Source organism: Musca domestica, unplaced genomic scaffold, assembly GCF_030504385.1.
Source record: "Musca domestica strain aabys unplaced genomic scaffold, Musca_domestica.polishedcontigs.V.1.1 1, whole genome shotgun sequence".
NCBI classification, from domain to species: domain Eukaryota; kingdom Metazoa; phylum Arthropoda; class Insecta; order Diptera; family Muscidae; genus Musca; species Musca domestica.
In genome coordinates, this window is record NW_026712114.1 from 42960945 (window position 1) to 42984286 (window position 23342).

The 23342-nt window shown below is 32.8% G+C and overlaps 1 protein-coding gene across 6 annotated transcripts; it reads left to right on the forward strand.

The window, feature by feature from the left end:
- Positions 1–1289: 1289 nt before the first annotated feature.
- Positions 1290–22273, forward strand: LOC101901577 (ZIP Zinc transporter). 6 transcript variants are annotated; one of them, XM_059123327.1, is made up of 8 exons: positions 1290–1423; positions 1622–1708; positions 1780–1918; positions 19143–19596; positions 19652–19762; positions 19839–20255; positions 20802–20957; positions 21029–22273. In XM_059123327.1, exons 4-8 carry the CDS (start codon positions 19389–19391, stop codon positions 21205–21207), a joined length of 1071 nt encoding a protein of 356 aa, XP_058979310.1. In that variant the 5' UTR covers positions 1290–1423; positions 1622–1708; positions 1780–1918; positions 19143–19388; the 3' UTR covers positions 21208–22273. The 6 variants fall into 6 exon arrangements, with proteins under 6 accessions (XP_058979310.1, XP_058979302.1, XP_019891523.1 ...); XM_059123319.1 differs by lacking the exon at positions 1780–1918; XM_020035964.2 differs by having other exon boundaries at positions 1303–1708.
- The last annotated feature ends 1069 nt before the right edge of the window (positions 22274–23342 follow it).

A 23342-nucleotide genomic window follows, 5' to 3' on the forward strand; every position in this document is an offset into this window, starting at 1 on the left:
TCGTTTGAAGAAAAAAGTGGTTTTCAAAAAAAAAAAAAAAAATGATGTGGCAACACTTTGTTAACGATTAGCTTCGTCAATAAAGAAACCATTAAAATTTGTTAATTATTTTAAATAAAAGGATAAAAATATGTAAATTTAATTGTGTATTTGGCATTAACAAAATTGCTCTGTCCAGTACATGCAAGAATCTACTATTTTTGCAAATTTTCTCCTATATCATAAAGGATAAATCGGTTATCGTAGTAGAAACTTTTGAATTCTTGTACTTCTGGAACAGACCAAATATTTTTATTACCTAAAAGTATTTTGACAGTGTTTTAAAGTCACAAGTTTCCAAAAAAAATACACTTGCAAAAACAAAAGTGGTTTCAAATCGAAACAATGTTGCAGATTTGTCAAAACAAAAAATTAGTCTGCCATAAAAAGAAACAAAGCGCGAAAAACGTATATTCCATTAAAAATAAAAAGCAAAATTGTCTAAAAGGAAAGGGTTCCTTTTTTCTGCTTAAATCAAATTTGGTATGCGTTTTTTTAATTGAAATATTTCAAACTATTTTTTACTTATTTATTCAATTTATATAATACAAAGCCTATAAGACCATATACAAGTATTACTAGTTACAAAATAACCTAAGCTTATAATAACAATATAATTCCTTTTCATTTCTTGAAATACGCCATTCTTAACTTGGATACCCATCCATTTAACATTAAAGAATTAACACAGATATAAATTTTTCGATTCTTCGATACCAAAAAGGGAAAATAAGTTATCGTAGTAAAAAAAATGTACATTCTTGCAGTTCTGGAACAGGCCATATATTATAAAATCCAATGAGGGCCTCAATTCTTGTTCTATCAAAATGTGAAATGAAAACTTTTGTAGAGGAAAGAAATGAAATGAAAAATATTTTAAAGGAAATATTTTTCATTTCATATTTTCATAGAACAAGAATCCAGCCCCAGGATACGATAAGAGGTGAAATTGTTTACATACATAATCGGAATAGATTAAAAGTGTTGAAAGTAATTGCAAGAAGATATTTTTTCTGGCAAGATTGTGCAAACTCGATAACCGATTTTCCCTTTATGATATTGAAACAACTGCGAAACTGGTAAATTCTGACAGGTTCTGGAACAAAACAAATATTAAATTAGCAGCTGTCATAAGGTTGGACCTTTCTGTCCAATCGACCAACACGATAGCAGAACAATCGAACAAATCGACCATTCGATATCCTAGCAACTTACAAAAACAGCCACAACAAATGGTAAGCAAAACAAATACTCAAAAACTGTGAGCAAAAACAAATATTACTACAAGACTTGATTTGTTAAGCAAAAACAACAACTCGTGTAATTGCCAAAAGAAGGCTTACATAAAAATACGTATTTAATTGCAACAAACGACGCGAACAGAGTATGCACATTTTGGAACAGCCTTATAACGGAGAATAAAGCAAAAGAAAACAATTTGTGAAAATCACTCAGTTTCAGTGTAAACTAGTGAAGAAATTTGGAAAATATTTTTTTACGTCGTAGAAGCTGTTTTCTTTCGTTTGTTTTTCATTTCATGTTGGAATATTAAGAACAAAATACAACATACTTTTGTTTCTAGTGTCCAATTTTCTGGATTTTGTATAAATTTTTGAAGTGAAAATTATAGATTGCGAAAGTTTTAAAATTGTGTAGTGAAATTGCTGGGGTAAGTCTCGTTAAATTGCGTTGCAATTTTATGCTTAAATATCTTTAATGTTTTTGTTTTTTGGTTCTCAGAAATATATACAATGCGATGTTGTTTTTCTTAATCGCCGTTTTCTTTGTCTTCTTCGTGTGTGGGAGTGTAAACAAAATTACCGCAGCCACTAGCCACTGATAAGGAAATCAATAATCGCTAGGGTCAGTATATATTAGGGTGGGTAAGGTTTAACATATGTTGCGTTTCTGGCTTGTTTGTATTTTTATATTATGTATGCATATGGAATTATTTTGGTTTCCGAGATATTGTGAGACAGCTATGCCACAAAATCTTTAACTCTGCTGATACCGACCGACAACACACTAAGTGAACGATGGCAAAGTATAAACGATTTTATGGAAGCAAATGATATCGTAATATTCAATACCTCACCCACATACGTGCCGAATCGACGTTGTTAATTGTCATTAATCGGTGCTAAACACGGATTGCAACAGAATTCTCGTTTTATTCAGCAAACAGTCTGATAAATTAAGCGCTATTCTCTCCGAATTAGTCATCCTTTTGTCGTTAATTGTGTCTGGGTCCTTTTTGTTAAGCATGAGTTTAAATGTTGCCTACAATTTCATCATATCGATTTCAATGTAGTAGGATTTCGAATGGTCATCTAGAATTATCAGTTAATTTTGGGCGATGGTTAGTTTAACACCAATAAACTTTCGTATAGGCTTAGGGAATATTCGGTATATAAGTGTTATAAATTCAAGAGTCTATCTTATCCTATTCAAATTTTGGGCTTTCAATTACCACATTTTCGGACCGGATAGGACATCCACACCCGCTGCAAAGTTTTGCTTAATAAAATTATGATGCCACCCACCATTTGATTAAAAGTTAAAACATTAAAAGCTTTTTTCTTGAATTACAAACTCTTAAATAGCAATCCCCTTTATATTGGTTTCCATGATAAAGGATTGTGATAAAAGATATTGCAACATCTTTTGAGGTAATGAATACAATTAATCATTTTTCATTTATAAAATTATAAAGTATATTTGCAATATCGACATATAAAATCACATTCAAATGTTAATACAAAAACACTTGGTTAAAAAATTAAAAAATAATGAATAATTAAGTGGAAGAGTTAAGCATGTTCACTTTTCACAAAAATAGAAGGGCACCCACATTTTATTAGTATTTAATTTTAAAAGAACTGTTTCTTAGAATAAAAATATGACACTGGAAAAGTATTCCCAAAGAGATGGGGTGACTTTTATTTGGAAAAAACGAGCGGAGAGCGACCATCGGCTTTTATGACGGCCCACACCATCACCATGGCCGGCGCTTGAGTTCTAGTGGCCAACCGAAGGTGCACATTTTCAGCTGACCTCTTTGGCAAGTAAACACATTTTGTTTGTTTGTTTACAAACTACTGGACAACGAATGTTTTCTCATTTCGGGCAAGCGAAGCAAGTCTTTAGCTCTTTAGAGTCTATTTTCTTTCAGTTGCGGTGTAAGTTCTTGCATTTTTTGGAATTGGTTTTGTACGCTTGTAAACAATATAATGAGCTGTCAATGGATTAATTTTAACAGCTGTCAGACGAGTGGCTTAGAAATGACAGCAGTCTGAACTTGGTTGCAGTTTTGCGCCTGGCCCTGTATATTAATATATTTACAGTATAAGTGTAATATACATTTAATATGTATGTGTATATTATATAGCATTGTGGGGCTTATTTCTTAGAATGTATAGGGTGTCTGCTACAAAAGCATTAATTTTAAAATATGAAAAACTTGCTTTAAATATGACTTACACGACATGGAAACTTGTATTAACGTGTATATAATGTATTCCTCCAAATTTCATTTATATTGAAAGCATACCATGGTTTTCGGCTAGTTTAAAAATCACATCGTCCGAAACGTATATATGACAACAATAACTTTATCTTTAAAGGAAGATATATATTTAATCACTACTCAGGACAATTAATCACAATTTTGTATAAAGTTCGTCTTTGTATGGTTACTGCTGTAATATGTACGATATTGTTGTGTAGGGTACAAAAATTGAGTATTTTGTGTTATTTGATTAACAGAATGGCGTCAAATTTTGCTAAACTGCCCATAAATGGAAATTTGTTTTTTTTTTTATCCTATCAAACTGACTCGCATGCATACCCAGCAAAATGTTTAATGCCAAAGTATTACGTCAATCGTGAGTTGAAGTGATTCCGGACTACAACATTTTGAGTCTATTTCAAGGTCGTGGTGCGTCCAGAAAGCAAAGCTACTTGGAAGTAAATAAAAAAGCACTCGGTGACCTTTACCAAAAAATGTTTAAAGCCAAAGAAAATTGATATGAATTTCGTGCCCCAATATTAAAAGTAATAAAAAAATATTTTTTGTGGTAATTCATTTCAAATAAAATGAATAAAGTTTCATTTATTTCTTGAAAGTATATAGCATGCTTTTAAAGAACAGAATGTGTTTTACATGACTCTATTGCAAGAAAAAGAGAAAGCACTACTTCATTCTGAGCTAACTCAATTTAATTTTGCTGGGTGGTTCTTTCACTTGATTTTCGCCAAAACAAAAGCCACTATTATCAGCTTATCGTGATAGTATAACTTTGATTTCATTTAAATTTATAATTGTTTATAAATTTGTACACTAACCTAAGAGCCACACTTTTGTGTGTAACCTTTAGATTTAATACACAAAAAAACATACATATGTATATATAGTATAAATGTTTATAGATAACCGTATGACGGTTTATGGCTAATGCTGTCCGAGTAGTTTTTGTGGGAGCCGCAAGTTAAACAATGAAAACAAAACAAATATGGCTGCGGTTGCACTCCGCCACAGCAGCCATCCAAACACACACACTCGCATTTTGTTTATATCGTGTCATTTTAATTGTTGAAATGTGACACTATCTCCAACACAGCTGGTGTTCAAAAAAATAGCAATACAATTGAAAATTTTCTACATAGAGTGTTTTCGCAAATAGATCTAAGATTATAGGTTTAATAGAATTGTTTGATAGATCAGGCTCATTATCTTTTATTGTTTTTGCAGATAGGTAGCTTAATTTTATTCATGCTTTTGATTAAATGGAACAGATTGTTTATCAACATTGCACACGTTTTTATTTTTTTTGGCATTCCGAGATAGACATTATCATACAATTTTGACCATTCTATTGGAACCATAAAGGCAAATTGATACGACATTATCCTCATAGTAATATGGGTACGTAATTTTTAAAGTGACTCATAATTATATCACTGCATATTATGGGGCATTTTATCCTGTGAATTAAAAAAACTACAATCTTCCGGGAAAAGTCTAATTTTCTATTTCAGATATCATTCGTCAGTGACAGAACTCATTTTTCTTTTTTTCGGGTTTTCTCATTTTTTCGGGTTTCCTAACTTCGTCCGTGTCCAAAAGTCTATAAACTAAGATATCCATTCACCTATGTCTACCGAATTTAGATTAAATCGCCCCAGACATAATGGGTGATCAAAAAAAAAAACATAAAATTCAGAAAAAAATGCTAAAATCTTTATTTGGATTTATAGCACGGTGTTGAAAGATTATTTCATGCAAATATTGACTGTGACTGCACCTCAAATGGTTCATCCGCTTTAAAACATTGTTATCGTGCAATACGTCAATTGAATCGGGTTCGTCATGAGCTTTAACATAGACCCAATCTATCTAAAAAAGATGTTAAAACGCATGATGTAGGCGACAAGTTTACTCGTCCCGAACTTGAACTTTCTTAACAGACACATATACAGGGTGAGATAAAAAAAATGCAACAAAGTCAAAACGCCATAATTTTTACATCGTAATGAATGAAAGCAAAATATGTCAGAAATAGCATCAGATTCCAAAATAAATTTAGATTTGTTCGTATTGGTCACCTTTGTCATGAAACACGATCATTATGAAAACCAAATTTCAATGGCTTTACCCCGACCTCATTTTTTAATATTTGCCAAATGGAATATTGGGATATGTTGAGCTCACGAGCCATTTTTCGGCCACTGCGACGCTGGTTTCGATCAAGTCGCCTTGACGTCGGGCTACGCTACTAGTATCACATTTAAATGCTTTTTCTGGAAAATTCTCACCAAAATGCTATATTACGCCTGTAAACAATATAATGAGCTGTTACTGAAATTATTTTAATAGCTGTCGGACGAGTGGCTTGGAAATGATAGCAGTCTGAAGTTGGTTGCAGTTTTTTCATCTCACCCTGTATATCTATATATGAATTTTAATTCACCTAATAAATATAGTCACTTTTTCTCAACATTTTATATAATGTACATTACACCATTGACATATCCACCGAAAAAAGGGAAATGCCCTATCTTTACACTTTTTTATATCTACTTCATTTTTTATTACTGCAAAAGTTTGTTTTATTCTATATTAAGGAATTTACCGTATTTTTTATTTTCACAGTTTGTGCTTTTTTTCTAAATTGATACTACAAAGACATGAATGTGTCACAAAATATAGCAAAAACAATGTGGTTTCTTCTTGGAATGGGTAATTTTCTTCAATTGAAACAAAGAAGCCCATGTATCGGATAACTTAAATATAGAAAAGTGATGATAAATAATCTATCATTTCTATGAATAAAAAAACAATTACAAACTTTTATTTTCAAATTATTTATTAACAATTATTTTTGATCTTACATTTTTTTAATACATTACGTATTGAAATGAGTTTCAATACATAATAGCAAACCATGACGTAATCCAGTGGAATAAATTAGTATTACAACGATTTAATGACATAGGCAGCCGCCGCTAATAACAATTATTGCTTCCCCTTTATTCTGTATTGATATGCCACAATTTCTCATTATTTATTACTAGTTGAACAATATGCTTGTTATACAGCAATAAGTCGACCAGGTCGAAACACTTTAGCCCTCCTAAATCTACAATTATCGCTATTGCGGAAGGTTCCATCATGCGACCAGTTTTTCTACCCTCCACCATACTATGGAGGGTATATTAACTTTGTCATTCCGTTTGTAACTCCTCGAAATACTCATGTCAGACCCAACAAAGTATATATATTCTTGATCTTGATCTTGAAATTCTAAGTCGATTTAGCGATGTCCGTCTGTCTGTCTGTCCGCCTGTCTGTCTGTTGTAATCACGCTATCTTTCGAATGAATTGAGATAGATGGCTAAAATTTTGCACACATGTTTATTTTTCCAGTAGGCAGGTTAAGTTCGTAAAGGGGCCATGTAGGTCCACGTTTTCATATAGCCCCCATATAACGGTACCTCCCTATATTCGGTATTTTGATGATTTTAGCGACATTATTAACCGGAATTGTTTCAAATTTGGTATTTGAAGTTCCAAATGGATACTTCCCCCTAAGACAGAAAATTGTTTGTGCAGGTCCACGTCTTCGTATAGCCCCCATATAACGGTACCTTCCTATATTCGGTATTTTGATGATTTTAGCGACATTATTCACCGGAATTTTTTCAAAATTGGTATTTGAAGTTCGTTATGGGAACTACAGTCTGTGACAGAAAATTGTCTGTGCGGATCCATGTCTTCGTATAGGCCTCATATATCAGTACCTCCCTGTATTCGGTATTTTGACGACTACGGCTATATTCGGTATTTTTTAAATTTTAACAGAATTTTTTAAGGATTTTATTTTTTTGAAAATTTCCAAATTCGTTGTAAATGGTGGAGGGTATTCGGCCGGGCCGAACTTACTGCTTTTTAACTTGTTTTTCCTCAAATGTGTTATTTCAAGAAGCATTCCCTTAATTTGATGTGTGAAAAAAATCCAACTTAGTACAGCTCTCCAAAAATAAAACCTATATTTGATTTGAAGCAACTATTCGAAGCGATACCAAACGTGGAGACAAACCTAATACACTCCAATCCATCATGGAAGGTATACAAAGAAATAGACTTCCACAATATTTTCGATAAGACTTTGAAACATATGACACATTCATTGAAATACGACAAGTTTTATTTCGTTAGCTGTTTTTGTCGTCATTAGGTTTTTGTTCTTGTATATATTTTTTTTAATTCTTTCAACAAAACATCATAATCAGTTTTTAAGCATTTTATTGGGGTTTTCTTTTGTTGTTTGTTGCGCATTCAGACGGTGACATAAAATAACATATTGAGTACTTGTCTATCAGAGCTTGAAGGCGTTCACTTTTGCACAGTGGAAATAAAATTATATGTTTTTAAATTATATAATAAGTTATGGATGCCCATAGAATCATGAAAAAAAAAACTTTCAGTTAAAATTTTTCGTATTCTTAGGGGAAAGAATTAATTTGTTACTTTATTCGCATTTTTTAAAAATATGAGATATTATTATATCATGGCTAATTCTGAAATGTAATTACAATATCATTTCACCAGCAGGGCAATATATTACTACAAAATTTTGAATCTATCGAAAGGTCTTAATAATTACTTTATTTTGGTCTTTATCCTGACGAACATTTTTCGTCGATTACGAAAATAAAAGCAAATAGAAATTTAAATTCAACAGATTGGAGATTAAGCAACATATTTATTTTATTTAAAGGTTTCAATCACATTTTCCCCGAATCGAAGTTCGAATTTCCATAAATCTTGTTTTTTAAGAACCTATTTTGTAAAATTCTAATCTCATTTTTCAATCGGCAGAACACCGGATTGCGCAAAATTCTAATATTAGTACAGCCAAAACCAATTTGATAAAGTCACACAGCATGCGATTTAAGGTCTTAAGTAGCCAGCAAAATGTTAGATACCAAAGATGCTGTTCAATCATCGGTACAGGTGATATGGTTTCGAATCTTTTTTGGTACATGGGCATTTTGGCAAACCCTTTAAAATCATGTTGTCTTGCGATGCGCCAATTGAATGCTAAAAGTCGAGTGATAATACCGTTCCACAATTTGGGTGAAAATACCAGAAGTTGCATGAAAAGCCAAGAGAAAGAGACCCAAAAAAAAAGATAAACTTCAAGATTGGTACAAATGTTAACCGTATGTACTTTAATCGATCTCTGAAATTATGGACTTTGGACACAGCCGAAGGTGGGAAACCCGAAAAAGTGAGATCTCAAGCCGAAAAGAGTTAGGTCTGGCAAAGAAAAGGGTTAGGTCTAGGTAACAATTTTTTGGTTCAGAATTAAAAATACACATAAATATTGCTATTTCGAGAATCCCTATAATTTGTTTTTATGGGCCTAATAGTGGTTAAAATTTTATAAAGATATAGTATATCTCGGAATACCCAGAAAAAAGTTAACGTGTGCAATATTGGTAAACAATCTTTTCCACTTAACTTTCAGTGTGTCATGAAACATTGATAAAATATTTGATCACATAAACGGAACGTGAAAACAATTTTCACAGAATTCACCTCTCACCAATGAACTTTATTAAAATAGCACGTATTTTGACAATGTAAGACGATTAAAGTGAAAATGTTGAACTGTTAAACAAAACACAAAGCGTGCGTTTGCTGCTTAAACCATTGTTGCCAAAATGATAATTAAAAAATTACTATAGGTATGCCTCCCATATATGTTTCATCCGAATTGATCCCTAACTTACACATATATTTGTTACGGGTAAATCTGCTTAATATGCATAATGGCGTAGGCTATCATGTAGTCGGACGCGAACGTCTTTTTCATTCCCTCTCCTTAATGGTCATAATTCCAATTTTTTTCATTGTTGACACTCTATATATTTTAGATATCCAAACCCACTGTGACTTTACGTTTTTTTTTGTTTTGCAGTAGCACAACATTATATTATGGTTTTTTTTTTGTACTTCAAATTACCGTGCACTTCTCAATGTAAATGACAAACAAAATAAATACATGACGAGAGAGTGTGCAGAGTGCAAAAATTATTTAAAGATGGCCGGCTGTGAGAATCTCGCCGACTGCTTGCTCTTTGCTGTTTTTGTTACTGGCAATGTGGATTATTATTTATTTGTTTTCGAATAGAATAAAACAAAATACAATAACAATTGTTATTTGTAATCATAACAAAACAACGGAGAAATACCTTTATTTTCTATTCGCTCACGAAAATATTTTCTCACCAAAAACGTAAGAGAGTAAAATCTTTATATGTTGCTTTGTTTTTCTTGTTGTTTTTGTTAATACCTGCTACCGGCTAACAATGGTAGACAAAAGAACAGAAATAAATCATTACTAAACCAAATTGATAGAATACATGATCGTATTGTGTGTTCTCAACTCTAGTTCCAGTGGAAAGATCTGTCTCATAGATTAGCTAAATACAACTAAACGACAACGGCGGCGACCACATAGTCAGGGATCTCCCCACACTTTTTTACTCTCCAAGTCAGAATCACTCCGCACTACAACGAACCGAAAGAAGTTATATTAAATTCGCAATCAAGTCGGACATTTAAAACGTTTCTGAATCTCTTGTCGATAAGATGCTAGTTTTCTTGTGCTGAGTGAGACTGTCTGCTGCTACAAAAAAAGTTAAACGCAACGTGTGCAGTTCTACGCCGAAAAAAGAATTAATTTATTTTATTAAAAAAAAAAACAAAAACAACAAAAGCTTTAAAAAGTAAATAAAAAACAAGTAAACAATACCAAATAAAACCAAAACGAGAATTATAATAAATTTTAAATTGTGTCAAGCCTTGATGAGTTTGATGATCATTTATGTGAATACAAAAAAATACCTACCTACCTATATGCCAATGAAATTTGTGATTGTCCCCTCCCCAACTTAAAGAACTTAATTCAAATGAACGCGGCATGAACAACGTCATCGTCATCATACATTGATCTTATGTTTGAAAATTCACTTCCCGGCCATAACTACGTCATTGTTAATTAGAAAACAAGTAAGTTTATAATAGTGTGAAATAAATGTGAAATTATGCCAATGTTGCCGCCAATATCAATGCTCGTGACGCCAAAACCTTTCTAGATTCTAGAAAGGTTGATTTATTTAGGGTGCAGAATTGTATTATAAAAAAGAATGTTGGGACCAAGTGATGCTAAATTTATGGAGATAGTTAATGCTAAATTTCTACGTTTTTCTCCACACAAGTAAAACACATGTATTCACGAGAGTTACCTAAATACGTCACGCATACAAAATTTCAATGTTAAACTTTTTAAACATTAACAATTGAACATTTTTTTCGTGTTGTAAATAAATAAATAAATGAAGCAGAAAACGTAAATATTTTTAATTAGAAAATGTGAATATTTTTAATTAGAAAATGTGAATATTTTTAATTAGAAAATATAACAATTGGATAAATGATAAAAATGATCAAAAGATTTTAAGATATGGAACTAGCGTATTTGGGACGTACAAAACATTTTTCAATAGTGGGAAGTTGAATTTTAGGTAACTCTGTTGTTAAATTTCAAATGAGTTTTTCAAATATTTGATTTGTTTAAATTTACTGAAAATTTGAAAAAAAAAAAAAGAAACTGAAAAACTCATTTGGAATGTGTTTTTTATATTAACATGGTCCTGTCATGAACTTTTATCTAGATAGTCTTTACCATTTTAGGTCTTTGTAAAAAAGGCCCTACGTGTGTCCTCGTTCGAAAAAACTTACAAAACTTTTCAAATATATCACCACTTTGTTGACGTCGGGCTACGCTACCAGTATCACGGTAACGAGCGATGTTACGAGACCAAAAGATTTATTCACATTTAAATGCAGGAGTGCTCCAACGACAGCCACTTGTGGTTTTCCAGCCAAATATAAATAAATCAAACTATCACCCTGGAATTCCATCATGAATAACTTTTTTTCTGAAAAATTCTCATTAAAATTCTTTTGTACGCTTGTTAACAATATAATGAGCTATCACTGGAATAATTTTAACAACTGTCGGACGAGGGGCTTAGAAATGACAGCAGTCTGAAGTTGGAATGCTCCAACGATATCCACTTATGATTTTCCAAACAAATATAAAGAAATTACACTGTCACGCTTGAATTCCATCGCGAATAACTTTTGTTCTGGAAAATTGTCACCAAAATTCTTTTGTACGCTTGTTAACAATATAATGAGCTATCACTGGAATAATTTTAACAACTGTCGGACGAGTGGCTTAGAAATGACAGCAGTCTGAAGTTAGTTGCAGTTTTTTCATCTCACCCAGTAGAATGTAAAACTCTCATATGTCTTTATGTTTTAACCGATTTAAGTTTTAATTCAGTTTGGACTTGAATTTTGCTTCTATAAAAAAGAAATGTTTACCATTTCTTTAAAAACCTTCACTTCAGAGAGTGAAATTTAGCCACCCCAAACATTTTAATTTTCCTTCTAAATTGAAGTTATCTTTTAGAAACACTTTAAATGCCATCCGCAAAAGGTACACACCAAATGTTGTTTTTAAATATCAAGCTAAATTTAACATCCAAACCGGTTCCTCAAATTAAAATCGCAATGAGTGTTAGAAGAAACCAACAAACATATCACCAAAGCAAAGAGGAGGGAGTTAGTTTTACGTTTCAATGATTCGAGCTCAATATGGGAAGAGTTTTAGGCAAAGATAAACTTTGCTTCGACAAACAAAAATGAGAATACGAAACAAAGCAATATTTTTTACCTATTCCATTTTTATATAATGTTCATAAATATATGGAATCATACAATTGATCAATTATTGATTGGAATCAAATGAACCGCAACGAACTGTCTCAGTTTGAAAGTACTAGCAAACCTCAATGAAAAACTAAAACGTGTATTTTTTTGTATTACATTTAAGTAGGTGATCTTGATAATGTGCAAAGTGAGGAGTGTGTGTGTAATTGTATACTATGTCTTTGTTGTTACATTTATTTTGTTTTTTTTTTTCTTTAAGTTGCATTTTGTAATTTATTATTGAAACAAAGACTTCCTGTCTAACAATTGCGTGTCGTTGAAAGGTGAAAAAACTACTAAGGAAGACAAAAATTACTTGTACATGTCATACAGAGTCTTGGAATGCCAGACAATGAATGTAATCTTTAAGCAACTTGTTAAAATTATACAAAACATTTAAAAACTAAATCCAACGAATCTATTTTTAGTATCCTAGAAAGAACAACAAAATTAAACTCACCATATGCCCAGATCTTAGACACATACGTATTTCAAACTCCATAAGTCCGCTGTTAAAATATTTCTAAAATTTCTTAACTGTCTTTTTAATGACGTTTCCATTTCCAATTCATTAATTATATGTGGAAGAGGTTAATGACTTAAAATTTGTGTGTGTGTGTGTCACATGTATATACTTGTATGTTCACATGTGTATATTTGTATATTGTTGTATATATTAATATGTATAAAGTCTCAAGATGAAAATCAATATTTATTCATATCCAGTTGTGTTTTGCCTCTGAAAACATCAAAATCTCATTCAGCTGTGGGAATATTTGATTACGGTAAAATAGCAAGGTTTGGGTCTGCCGCAAAATGGCAAAAGCAAAAAACAGAAACGTTTCCGTTTATCAAGCGACCAAGGGGAAGACGTTAATGTATAATACGTTTTGAACAGAAAGTGTCAAAAGTAGCACATATGAAAACCCCTTTATAGACAGAAGTCCTTCTATAACTCTTCAGTGGGTAGAAAACCCTTCATGGTAGTTCTATTAATTGAATATAATCTTATTGCTTGAAGCGGGCTTGTCGTCGTAACACAGTCCCATAAAAATAGTTTAAAGGCATTAAATCACGCGTTCGTCAATTTACTGATCCCGAACGTGAAATAAAATGTTCACCGAACTCGACTCTCAATGAGTTCATTGTTACGCGTGCTGTGCGTCATGTAACTTTGGTAACTCCATTGATTTTTGAAGATGTACAGGGTGAGATAAAAAGACTGCTACAAAGTCAAACACCATAATTTTATTTATTTTTTTTAATTTTATTGAATGAAAGCAAAAAATGTCGGAAATAGCATCAAACTGCTGGACAGTGAATATTTTCTCATCGGAGAAAACCAAATTCGGCAGTTCACCACTTTTGGCCAAGCGAGGCAACTCCTTAGTTTTTTTCAGTCTATTTTCTTTCTGTTGCGGTGTAAGTTCTTGAACTTTTTGGAATTTCAATGTCTTTACCCCGAGCTCATTTTTCAATATTTGCCGAATGGGATACTGCGATATGTTCAGCTCACGAGCCATTTTTCGGCCACTGCGACGCGGTTTTTAATCAAGTCGCTTCTTTACTTTTCGAACCATTTCTGCTGATGTTGCTGTTTTCTTCCGTCCACTTCCTTGACGTCGAGGTACACTACTTGTATCACGGTAACGAGTGATGGTACGAGATGCAAAAGATTTATTCGAATTTAAATGTTGGAGTGCTCCAACGATAGCCACTTGTGGTTTTCCAGCCAAATATAAAGAAATCACACTATCACGTTTGAACTTAATCACGAATATTTTTTTTTTCTGGAAAATTCGCACCAGAATGCTTTTGTACGCTTGAAAATAATATAATGAGCTGTCACTGGAATAATCTTAATAGCTGAAGGTTGAAGTTTTTCCTTCTGAAGGTTGAAGTTTTTTCTTCTCACCTTGTATGATGCGAAACTAGAGTTTCTGCAACAAAAAAATTCGGCAATCAAGTTAGAATTTTGGGTAGTTCACCGACCGCCAAGACCGTTCTGAGCTGAGGTTAGATTAAAGGTGACCTACTTTCCTTCTTGAAGATCTTTTGGCAGACGTTTGTATCCATCCTGAAAAATAATATCGTCAAAAAAATGAAATATTAAGTTGGATACATGGGACGATTTTTGATTGTATAGAGGCTCAAATATATTAAGAACAAGTATACAAAGGAATGTGGTTTGCGAAAATTCCGACAACCTTTGAAAAAACCCAAATTGGGTTTCTATAGAATTGCAAGCAAAATAAGCCTCAATCATTTTCCCGATATAGTTTGACTTGACTGGAATCTGCATCTTGCCAACAAATCTTCTGCTTCATTTCCAAAGATATTTTAATTGTTTGGATGTCAAAAAGGCGGATGTATTTATTTCCCGAGCGTTATTTTCCCGGGAGCAAAGAATTATTATAACAATTTATGATTTGATTATTTAAAAGCTTGATGTTGCAAGACATAAATAAATGTATGACATAAATAATGTATGATCACAATTTACAATAAATTAATTGTGATCATACATTATAATCATAAGTCTTACATAAAATTTTTGAAGGTGTTTTTTATCATTATAACTTTTTTTTTAAAAAGGCTCAATAAATTAAACCTTAAACAGAGCGTTTATGTAATCCAAAACCGCGACATTTTTATCTTTCTATCGATATATACCAATTCCAAATTCCCTGATTCTATCAGCCATCATATCCATAACCATTTCGATTACAAGCAATCAGAAACATCAGGAATCGTGCTATTTTCCATCTCAGATCCATCGCTAAAGATGGCAGTAGCGCCTTGAAAATGAATTAACAGAGGTCCCTGTCATAAACGCCTTATAGAACTTCTTACAATCGCCAAGAACTTAGTCTCTTTATCCTCGGTCCACTCCTTGAAGAATGTATCTAATCAAAGTCCTAAACAAAGTTTGGCGACAGGGACTCATTTAAAAGACATAGAAAGACTTCATGACTGTATTTTTAGGTAATCTGTAACCGCAGCAATGAATTGAGTCCAACTTAAAACTATTGAAAGTAGCCCCGCTCTATAACAAGCAATGCGGTTTAGGTGTACAAAGTTGTCCTTTAACATCCTTACAAAACATTGTTTTAACAGATTCGGCCTTCGGAAGATTGACTAATCAATCTGTCGCCTTTTGTAATTAAGTGACAGACAAGTACATTATAACATATTCCAGCAAATAAATACCAATCTATCTTCAACTTTTGTTTGGCTGCTTTGGATACTAACTTGATTTATTTATGTCTTACCGAAAAAATCAAAACATTCATATCTTATCTCACAACGTTGTTTCCAAATACTAAAAGAAACGAACGTGCAAAATTTTTCTTTATTTTAGTTTATATATTTCTTCGCTTGAGAATGTTTTGAAATCAGTTATCATTTAAACTTGGCTGTTCACGTTCCTAATTAATAAATTGGTAGTGTGGTAGTTGACGGCGCGCTAGTGGTTGGTAGTTGACACTTTTAATTTCATTTACCGTTTACAGTTGTTTTCGTTGTGGGTTAAGTGGTTTTTGCAAAAGCATGTTTTTATTGTTGTTTTATTTTTGTAATGCTGGCTAAATTTGTATTACTGCCTCAACTTGAAATCTTACATCAGTTTGAGACAGACAATTCTACTACGTTGCTTGGTATACCTCCAGTGTTAACTCCTACCTAAAGTGATCTTGAAATATGCATAAAAGATTAAAATATTTGCATATTGTTCTGTAGTTGTTAATATTTTTGTTGTTTTCATCAAACGTGCTTTAATAACAAAAATTAAGCGTTTTTCATATTATAATAATAACGTTTGAATTGGGTCACATAATTCCTTGGCATATTAAACTATTTTTATTCGATATTATTAGAAGAATTTATTTATTAGAGGAATTTAAAGATGAGACCACGTCGATTTTGCTGTCATTTTTATTGGAAACACTCAACTCGATGAAATCTGTTTTGAATGCCGAAAAGTATATAATTCGCAGAAAAAATTAATGGAAGTGGTTTTATGTGATTTAATGATTTCAATTGCTTGAATTAAGATAAAGTCATGAAACATCTGATCGTATCTTCAAAATTTGAACCAATTACAGGGTGAGATAAAAAACTGCAACAAAGTCAAACGCCATCATTTTTACATTTCTCAAACGGCCAATGTCACACGCTGCTTGAAGTTATCGACACTTTGGCATTTTTTAGTGCCAACCTTGCTTCCCAAAATACTCCAGACACAATAGTCCAACGGCTTGGTATCCGGAGATTTTAGGGGACATTGTGCGCTAAGTGCGATGGTGCTGAGTACTGTTGGAATGTCCAAGGTCTTCGGCCAAAATGATTGCGTGCCGAAGGCTTTAATACACCCTCTAGAATATTTTGGCGATAATATTCGGCATTTATTCTGATGCCACGGTCGATTAATACGAGCGGATGACGACCATCGGCTGTTATGGTGGCCCACACCATCACAATACCCGGCGCTTGAGTTCTGGTGGCCAACCGAATGTGCACATTTTCAGCTGACCTCTTTGGCAAGTAAACACCATCATTTTGTTTGCTTACGAACTACTGGTCAACGAATGTTTTCTCATCGGAGAAAACCAAATTCGGCAGGTCACCACTTTCGGCCAAGTAAAGTAACTTTACCTCTTTTGAGTCTATTTTCTTTCTGTTGCGGTGTAAGTTCTTTCACTTTTTGCAATTTCAATGCCTTACCCGAGCTCATTTTTCAATATTTGCCGAATGGAATATTGCGATATGTTCAGCTCTCGAGCCATTTTTCGGCCCCTGCGACGTGGGTTTCGATCAAGTCGCTTCTTTACTTTTCGAACCGTTTTTGCTATTTTTCTGTTTTGTTCCGTCCATTTCCTTGATGTCGGGCTAAGCTACCACTATCACAGTAACGAGTGATGGTACGAGACACAAAAATTTATTCACATTTAAATGCTGGAGTGCTCTAACGATAGCCACTTGTGGTTTTCCAGCCAAATATAAAGAAATCACACTATCACGCTTGAATTCCATCACGAATACGATCTGGGTGGCCAATCGATCGGTCCTGAACATGAAAGGAAATGTTCACCGAACTCGCCTCTCAATAATACATTGTTCCGTGTTCTCTGTGGCATGTGACACCTTCTTGTTGAAACCTCAAGAATTTTGGACAAAAACAAGTTGAATGTCATCTCCATCACCATTCACAGCTACGTTATGATTCACGCGATGGACATTCTTAACAGAGCACGAATTCAATGACGAAAAACGCTTACAGTTCGTTTGTAATACGATTCAGGGTTAAATTATAGACCAAACGGAGGACGTTTGACAGTGAAACAAAACACAAAACGTGCGAGAGCTGTTTACATCGGTATTGTAAAAAAAAAATAATAACTAAAAAACGACCAATTTTTTCACCTTTGAATTTATAGAGTAATAGCCATCATTGATATGTGTTCATATTAACTTTGTCATTCCTTTGTAACATCCCTAAATATTCGTCGTAGACCCCAATTTCCCCAATTCTTAGTTGATTTAACGATGTCCGCTTGTCTGTCTATTGAAATCACGATACAGCCCAAATTATTTGACGTAGATCGTCAAAATTTAGCAGAACAATTTGAATTGTGTCTAGGATGGTTGGTATTGAAAATAAAATATATCGGTCCACGTTTTGGTATAGTCCCTATATAACGGTACCTCCCGACATTCGGTATTTTGATTATTTTTGCCACATTTTTTCACAATTTATCTGAAAATTGGTATTTGTTGGTCATAATGGGTCCTAGTTCGTGTGGCGGAATATTGTATGTATATGTCCACGATTTGGTATAGCCTTCATATAACGGTACCCCCCGATATTCGGTATTTTGATGGTATTTGCCACATTTTTTACTGATTTGTGTGAATATTGGTATTTGTAGGTCATAACGGGGTCCTGATTTGTCTAAAAATTGGTATTAGTGGGTTCTAATGGGTTCTAGCTCCTTTGGCAAAACATGGTATGTATAGGTCCACGTTTTTATGTAGGCACATTTTCCTATGAATATGGCTAAAAATTGGTATTTGTGGTAAAGTGTAGGGTATAAAAAGTTCGGCCCGGTCGAACTTAATGTTTTTTTACTTGTTTTTTTTTTTTCTATGTTTAAATAGAAGAAAATATTTCCAAAAATAATCCACTTTATCCCTTCTGACTAAACATATAACTTCCTTAGAAATGCCAAATACAAAACTACCTTTAAGAGATAGTAAAATCAACCACGAAATGTACAATTGTAACAACCTGTCCAATGTACACGCACAAATTTATTGTTAATATTACAAATTACACGTGTTATAGAAATTTGTTTGTATATTTCGATAGAACCGATAGCTAAAACTGTTAGATACTTACTATCTTATCTCACGAGATTTAGGAAAATTGACGTAACCACAATGGTTGATTGACCCATGGGACTTCGTATATCAAAAAGATTTACATATCAATGATATATAACAAATAAAAATGTTACTTTCTTAACAATAATTTAAAATCATCATGTTGCCAGGGCGTTCGACAAGGTGCACACCGCACTGCACCACACTTTCTTTCCAAGTTTTGTGCAAAAAAATATTCTCACTAATTCAACCCATCAACAATGGATTATTATTTTTTGTTTTTTTTTTTTTTTAAACATATGTTTCCTGTAAATACTTTGATTGCCTCTGCTAATGATTGGAAAAAATATTATCTTTCTTTTTTCACTTTCAGATACATTCAAGTGTTAATGGACATTTAAAAATTCCCTCCAGTAAAGAAGCTTAACCCATCATTGCGCCTTAAGTCTTCCAATTGAGATTATTATATTTCTTTAGTTGGCACCATCCTGAAATTAGAATTTATCATATCATAAAAATTATAACCGAACGCCGGCCCACACAACTCAATTTTTTTGTGATACCACATTACATTTAGCAATCGGGCAAACAACCAGTAGAAATCATAAGCAGCAACACCATGAATACCACATCGGCATTTGATGATAATTTAGTTCAATTGTATACACATCTTGTCAAGAATTATGTACCGGAATATTTCAAAGGCTTCGAATATACACCATGGGTATTTTCACTGCTGGGTTCAGTGGTAATTGGTTTAAGTGGGATTTTGCCACTAATCATAATACCCAATGATGAAAAATTGAAACAACAAGGATATTCAGATCGTAAGTAACAACAAAATGAGTTGTGATAAATAAGTACTAATTTTTATTTCTTTAGCTGGTGAATCAAAGTTCCTTAAAGTTTTGTTAAGTTTTGCCGTAGGCGGTCTGTTGGGCGATGTATTTTTGCATCTATTACCCGAAGCCTGGGAGGGTGATAGCGATTTATGTAAGTATTTGATCATATTTCATATTATGTTGAAGAACCTTTTTCTATAATATATCTATCTTCTTCCCTTGCTCAGCCTCTTCATCCTCGGATCATCCTTCATTACGTTCCGGTCTCTGGGTTCTAGCCGGTATACTTATATTTACAATTGTGGAAAAAATCTTCTCGGGTTATTGTAATGCCGATGAAGAAAATCCCCAACCAAAGTGTGTCGAAATTGCCAACTGTTTATTGCGCAAAAACGGCGGTAAACTGCCTGATGGTAAAACCTCCGGCAGCTGTACTGGCAACGGTTCCTGTGATATTGAAGATGTACCCAACGGTTGTTTCTTGCGTGAACGTGAACAGAATAAAAAAGAACAACCAAAGAAAATAGCTGGCTATTTGAATTTAATGGCCAATTCCATTGATAATTTTACACATGGCTTGGCAGTGGCTGGTTCATTTTTGGTCTCATTTCGTCATGGTGTTTTGGCGACATTTGCCATTTTGTGTAAGTAGGAAGTGTTGATTATTTGCAATATTCCGAGAAATAATGAAGGCCGTACACGCAATTTAAGTAAAAGTTTTAGGTAAATAATGTGGAAATCAAATATTAAAACGAGTCGAGAGTTTTCAGTTTGAAAGAAGTCCAACAATACTCTGGAAATCTTTTTCAAAAAACCAAAATTATTTATCAGAAATTATACTTATTATTATATTTCTAAAATATTCCTTAGAATTCATGGATTAAGCTCTAAAAGGTCGACAAAAATATGATTAAAACATTCACGATTTATTCATTGATTATATCATTTTCCATTTGTAATCCAAAGCCAGTATGGCCAAAAAATTTATCTGGCGAAAAAAAATATTATTTTTTTATAATAATAGAAGAAATGTCTTATTAAGTTATTATAAAGCAATCGAGAATTCACGCGCTGATAGTCCTTAACAAATTAGTCTTAAAATTCGAAATTCTAAAAAAGTACAATTGACAATCATTTTAAATTAATCAAAATGTTCATCTTATTTTAATATAATCTCTTTATATTTACAGTGCACGAAATTCCCCATGAAGTCGGAGATTTTGCTATACTGTTGCGTTCCGGTTTTAGCCGATGGGACGCTGCTCGCGCTCAGCTTTTAACTGCTGGTGCTGGTTTAATGGGTGCCCTAGTAGCCATTGGAGGCTCCGGCGTTACCTCAGCTATGGGTAAGATTAAATTGCCTTCATTTATTCATATGTTATATTTTTTTTAATTTCTTCCATCTAAAATATTACAGAGGCTCGTACATCATGGATTATGCCATTTACAGCTGGAGGCTTCTTACATATAGCATTGGTTACAGTATTACCGGATTTATTGCAAGAGGAAAATCCCAAAGAATCACTAAAGCAATTACTTGCACTATTAGGTGGCATAGGACTGATGGCTGTTATGACTGTTCTGTTTGAACACTAAATTAGTCTGTAAATTATATATTATTTATAATATATATTTATATTTTCAAAAAATTGTTCTTCAATCATTTCTATTTTTAATTTTTTTCGCAAATTTAAAATATTTCGAAAAAGTACAATAGCATTGTGTATAAATAACAATATTACTTTATTTAATTTAAAAAATTAAAGATTTCTAAATTTTGAAACTACTTTATAAATAAAAAATACAACTCCCATTCTATGTTAATTAAAGTTATATTTTAAACTTTAACACTAGTTAGACACCATATGACATTATACATACATACCCACACCCATATACAATATTCAGTTGAAAATAATTAGTTATTATTGTTAATTAGTTATGTAGAAATAGATATTCAACATGCAAATGAATACGATTTGAATAATTTAAAAAACAACTGCATATTATTAACGAAACCTATAATATATTGACTATTTTTTAGCATTTTTATAAATTATGTTTTTTATTTATAAAAGCCATAATTGTTTTTCCTTTCGTTATGTTATGAAGTAATTTAATATCGGTTTTTTTTTTTGAATTTTATTAAACTGCGTCTCGTTAAGAGATCTAAATTATATTTATACATATGTATATATTTAAGAAGAAAAAAATATGTGATATAACGCATAAAAAATAATCAAAAATAATAAAAAAATATTTGAAAATAAATAAAAAGAGAAAATAAATGAAAAAAATATACTGAAGTGTAGTTTTATATTTAATAGACTCAAATGATATACACAATTGCTATAACACAAAAATTTTGCAATGTCCTTCGTTGTCTAGCACAATTTGTGGGTGCCTATTCTGAAGGAACAATTGTTGAAACTGGCAAAGAACAATCGTTTTCAAAAATACTCTGAAAGAATCCGATGTTAAAACATTTTGGTAATTTAAGTATTAATTGTGTGTTTAGGCTCTAGAGCGGTTTAAATTTGGAATCGATCGAAACTAACCTATGAAACTATATCTTAATCGTATGTGACCCCTCGAATCTATTATGGAGTGAATGTTATGCCTTTTAGAATACTCAAATATAAAATCGGATGAAACAACTTAATTGAACAAATGAAGCGTCCTTGATGAATTATTTACATTAAATATGGGGAAATACATATGGGAAATATATCCAATTTTGAACTGATCTCTACAAAACTTGGTAAAGATAATTGTATGTATGTTCCTAATACTTTGTGCCGAAAATCCTTGTTATGGAGTGTATAGTATGCATTTGGGGGACTTAGACGTAAAATAGGATGGAACATATCTAAGGGAGCTATTGTTAAATCTTAACCGATTACGAAAAAATTTGAAATACTTGATTCTAGGCTATATTTGGTAGTCTCTGCCCAATTTCATACTATTTGAGCTAATATTACACATTTAACACATGGGAGCTATATGTTTTAATGACATTTTCAATGAATGCTGCGGCAATTCATTAATGCTGCGTCCCTTTTCCTCTTTTAAGGCTTGAGTCGTCGGCTTATTCGCGTAAACCATCGACGTCAAAAAACCGCAATGAAAAACATCGAAAGGTGTTCAAACGCACGATTTAGGCGGCCAATTCTGGTCTTCAAAACGCGAAATAACATGACCGGGAAATGACTGATGCATCAACTGAATTGTTTCTCTGGTTGTATGGCATATTGCGCCGTCTTATAATTATTCAGAAAAAACTGGTCGTATATCGTATATGTACAAGGTGAGATAAAAAAACTGCAATCAACATCAGATTGCTGTCATTTCTAAGCCACTCGTCCGACAGCTTTTAAAATTATTCCAGTGACAGCTCATTATATTGTTTACAAGCCTGCAAAAGCCTTTTTGTGAGAATTTTCCAGTGATTTCTTTATATTTGGCTGGAAAACCACAAGTGGCTATCGTTAAATCTTTTGTGTCTCGTACCATCGCTCGTTACTGTGATACTGGTAGAGTAGCCCGACGTTCAGGAAGAGGACGAAAAAACAGCAACATTAGCAGAAAAGATTCGAAAACTAAACTAAAAACCGCGTCGCAGTGCCCGAAAAATGGCTTGTGAGCTGAACATATAGCAAATATTCCATTCGGCAAATATTGAAAAATGAGCTCGGGTAAAGCCATTCAAATTCCAAAAAGTGCAAGAATTT

Coding starts and splice junctions, on each gene's coding strand:
- LOC101901577 (XM_059123327.1), top strand. CDS start 19,389: ATGAATACCACATCGGCATTTGATGATAATTTAGTTCAATTGTATACA. Junction 19,597..19,651: donor ACAACAAGGATATTCAGATC/GTAAGTAACAAC, acceptor TTATTTCTTTAG/CTGGTGAATCAAAGTTCCTT. Junction 20,958..21,028: donor CGGCGTTACCTCAGCTATGG/GTAAGATTAAAT, acceptor AAAATATTACAG/AGGCTCGTACATCATGGATT.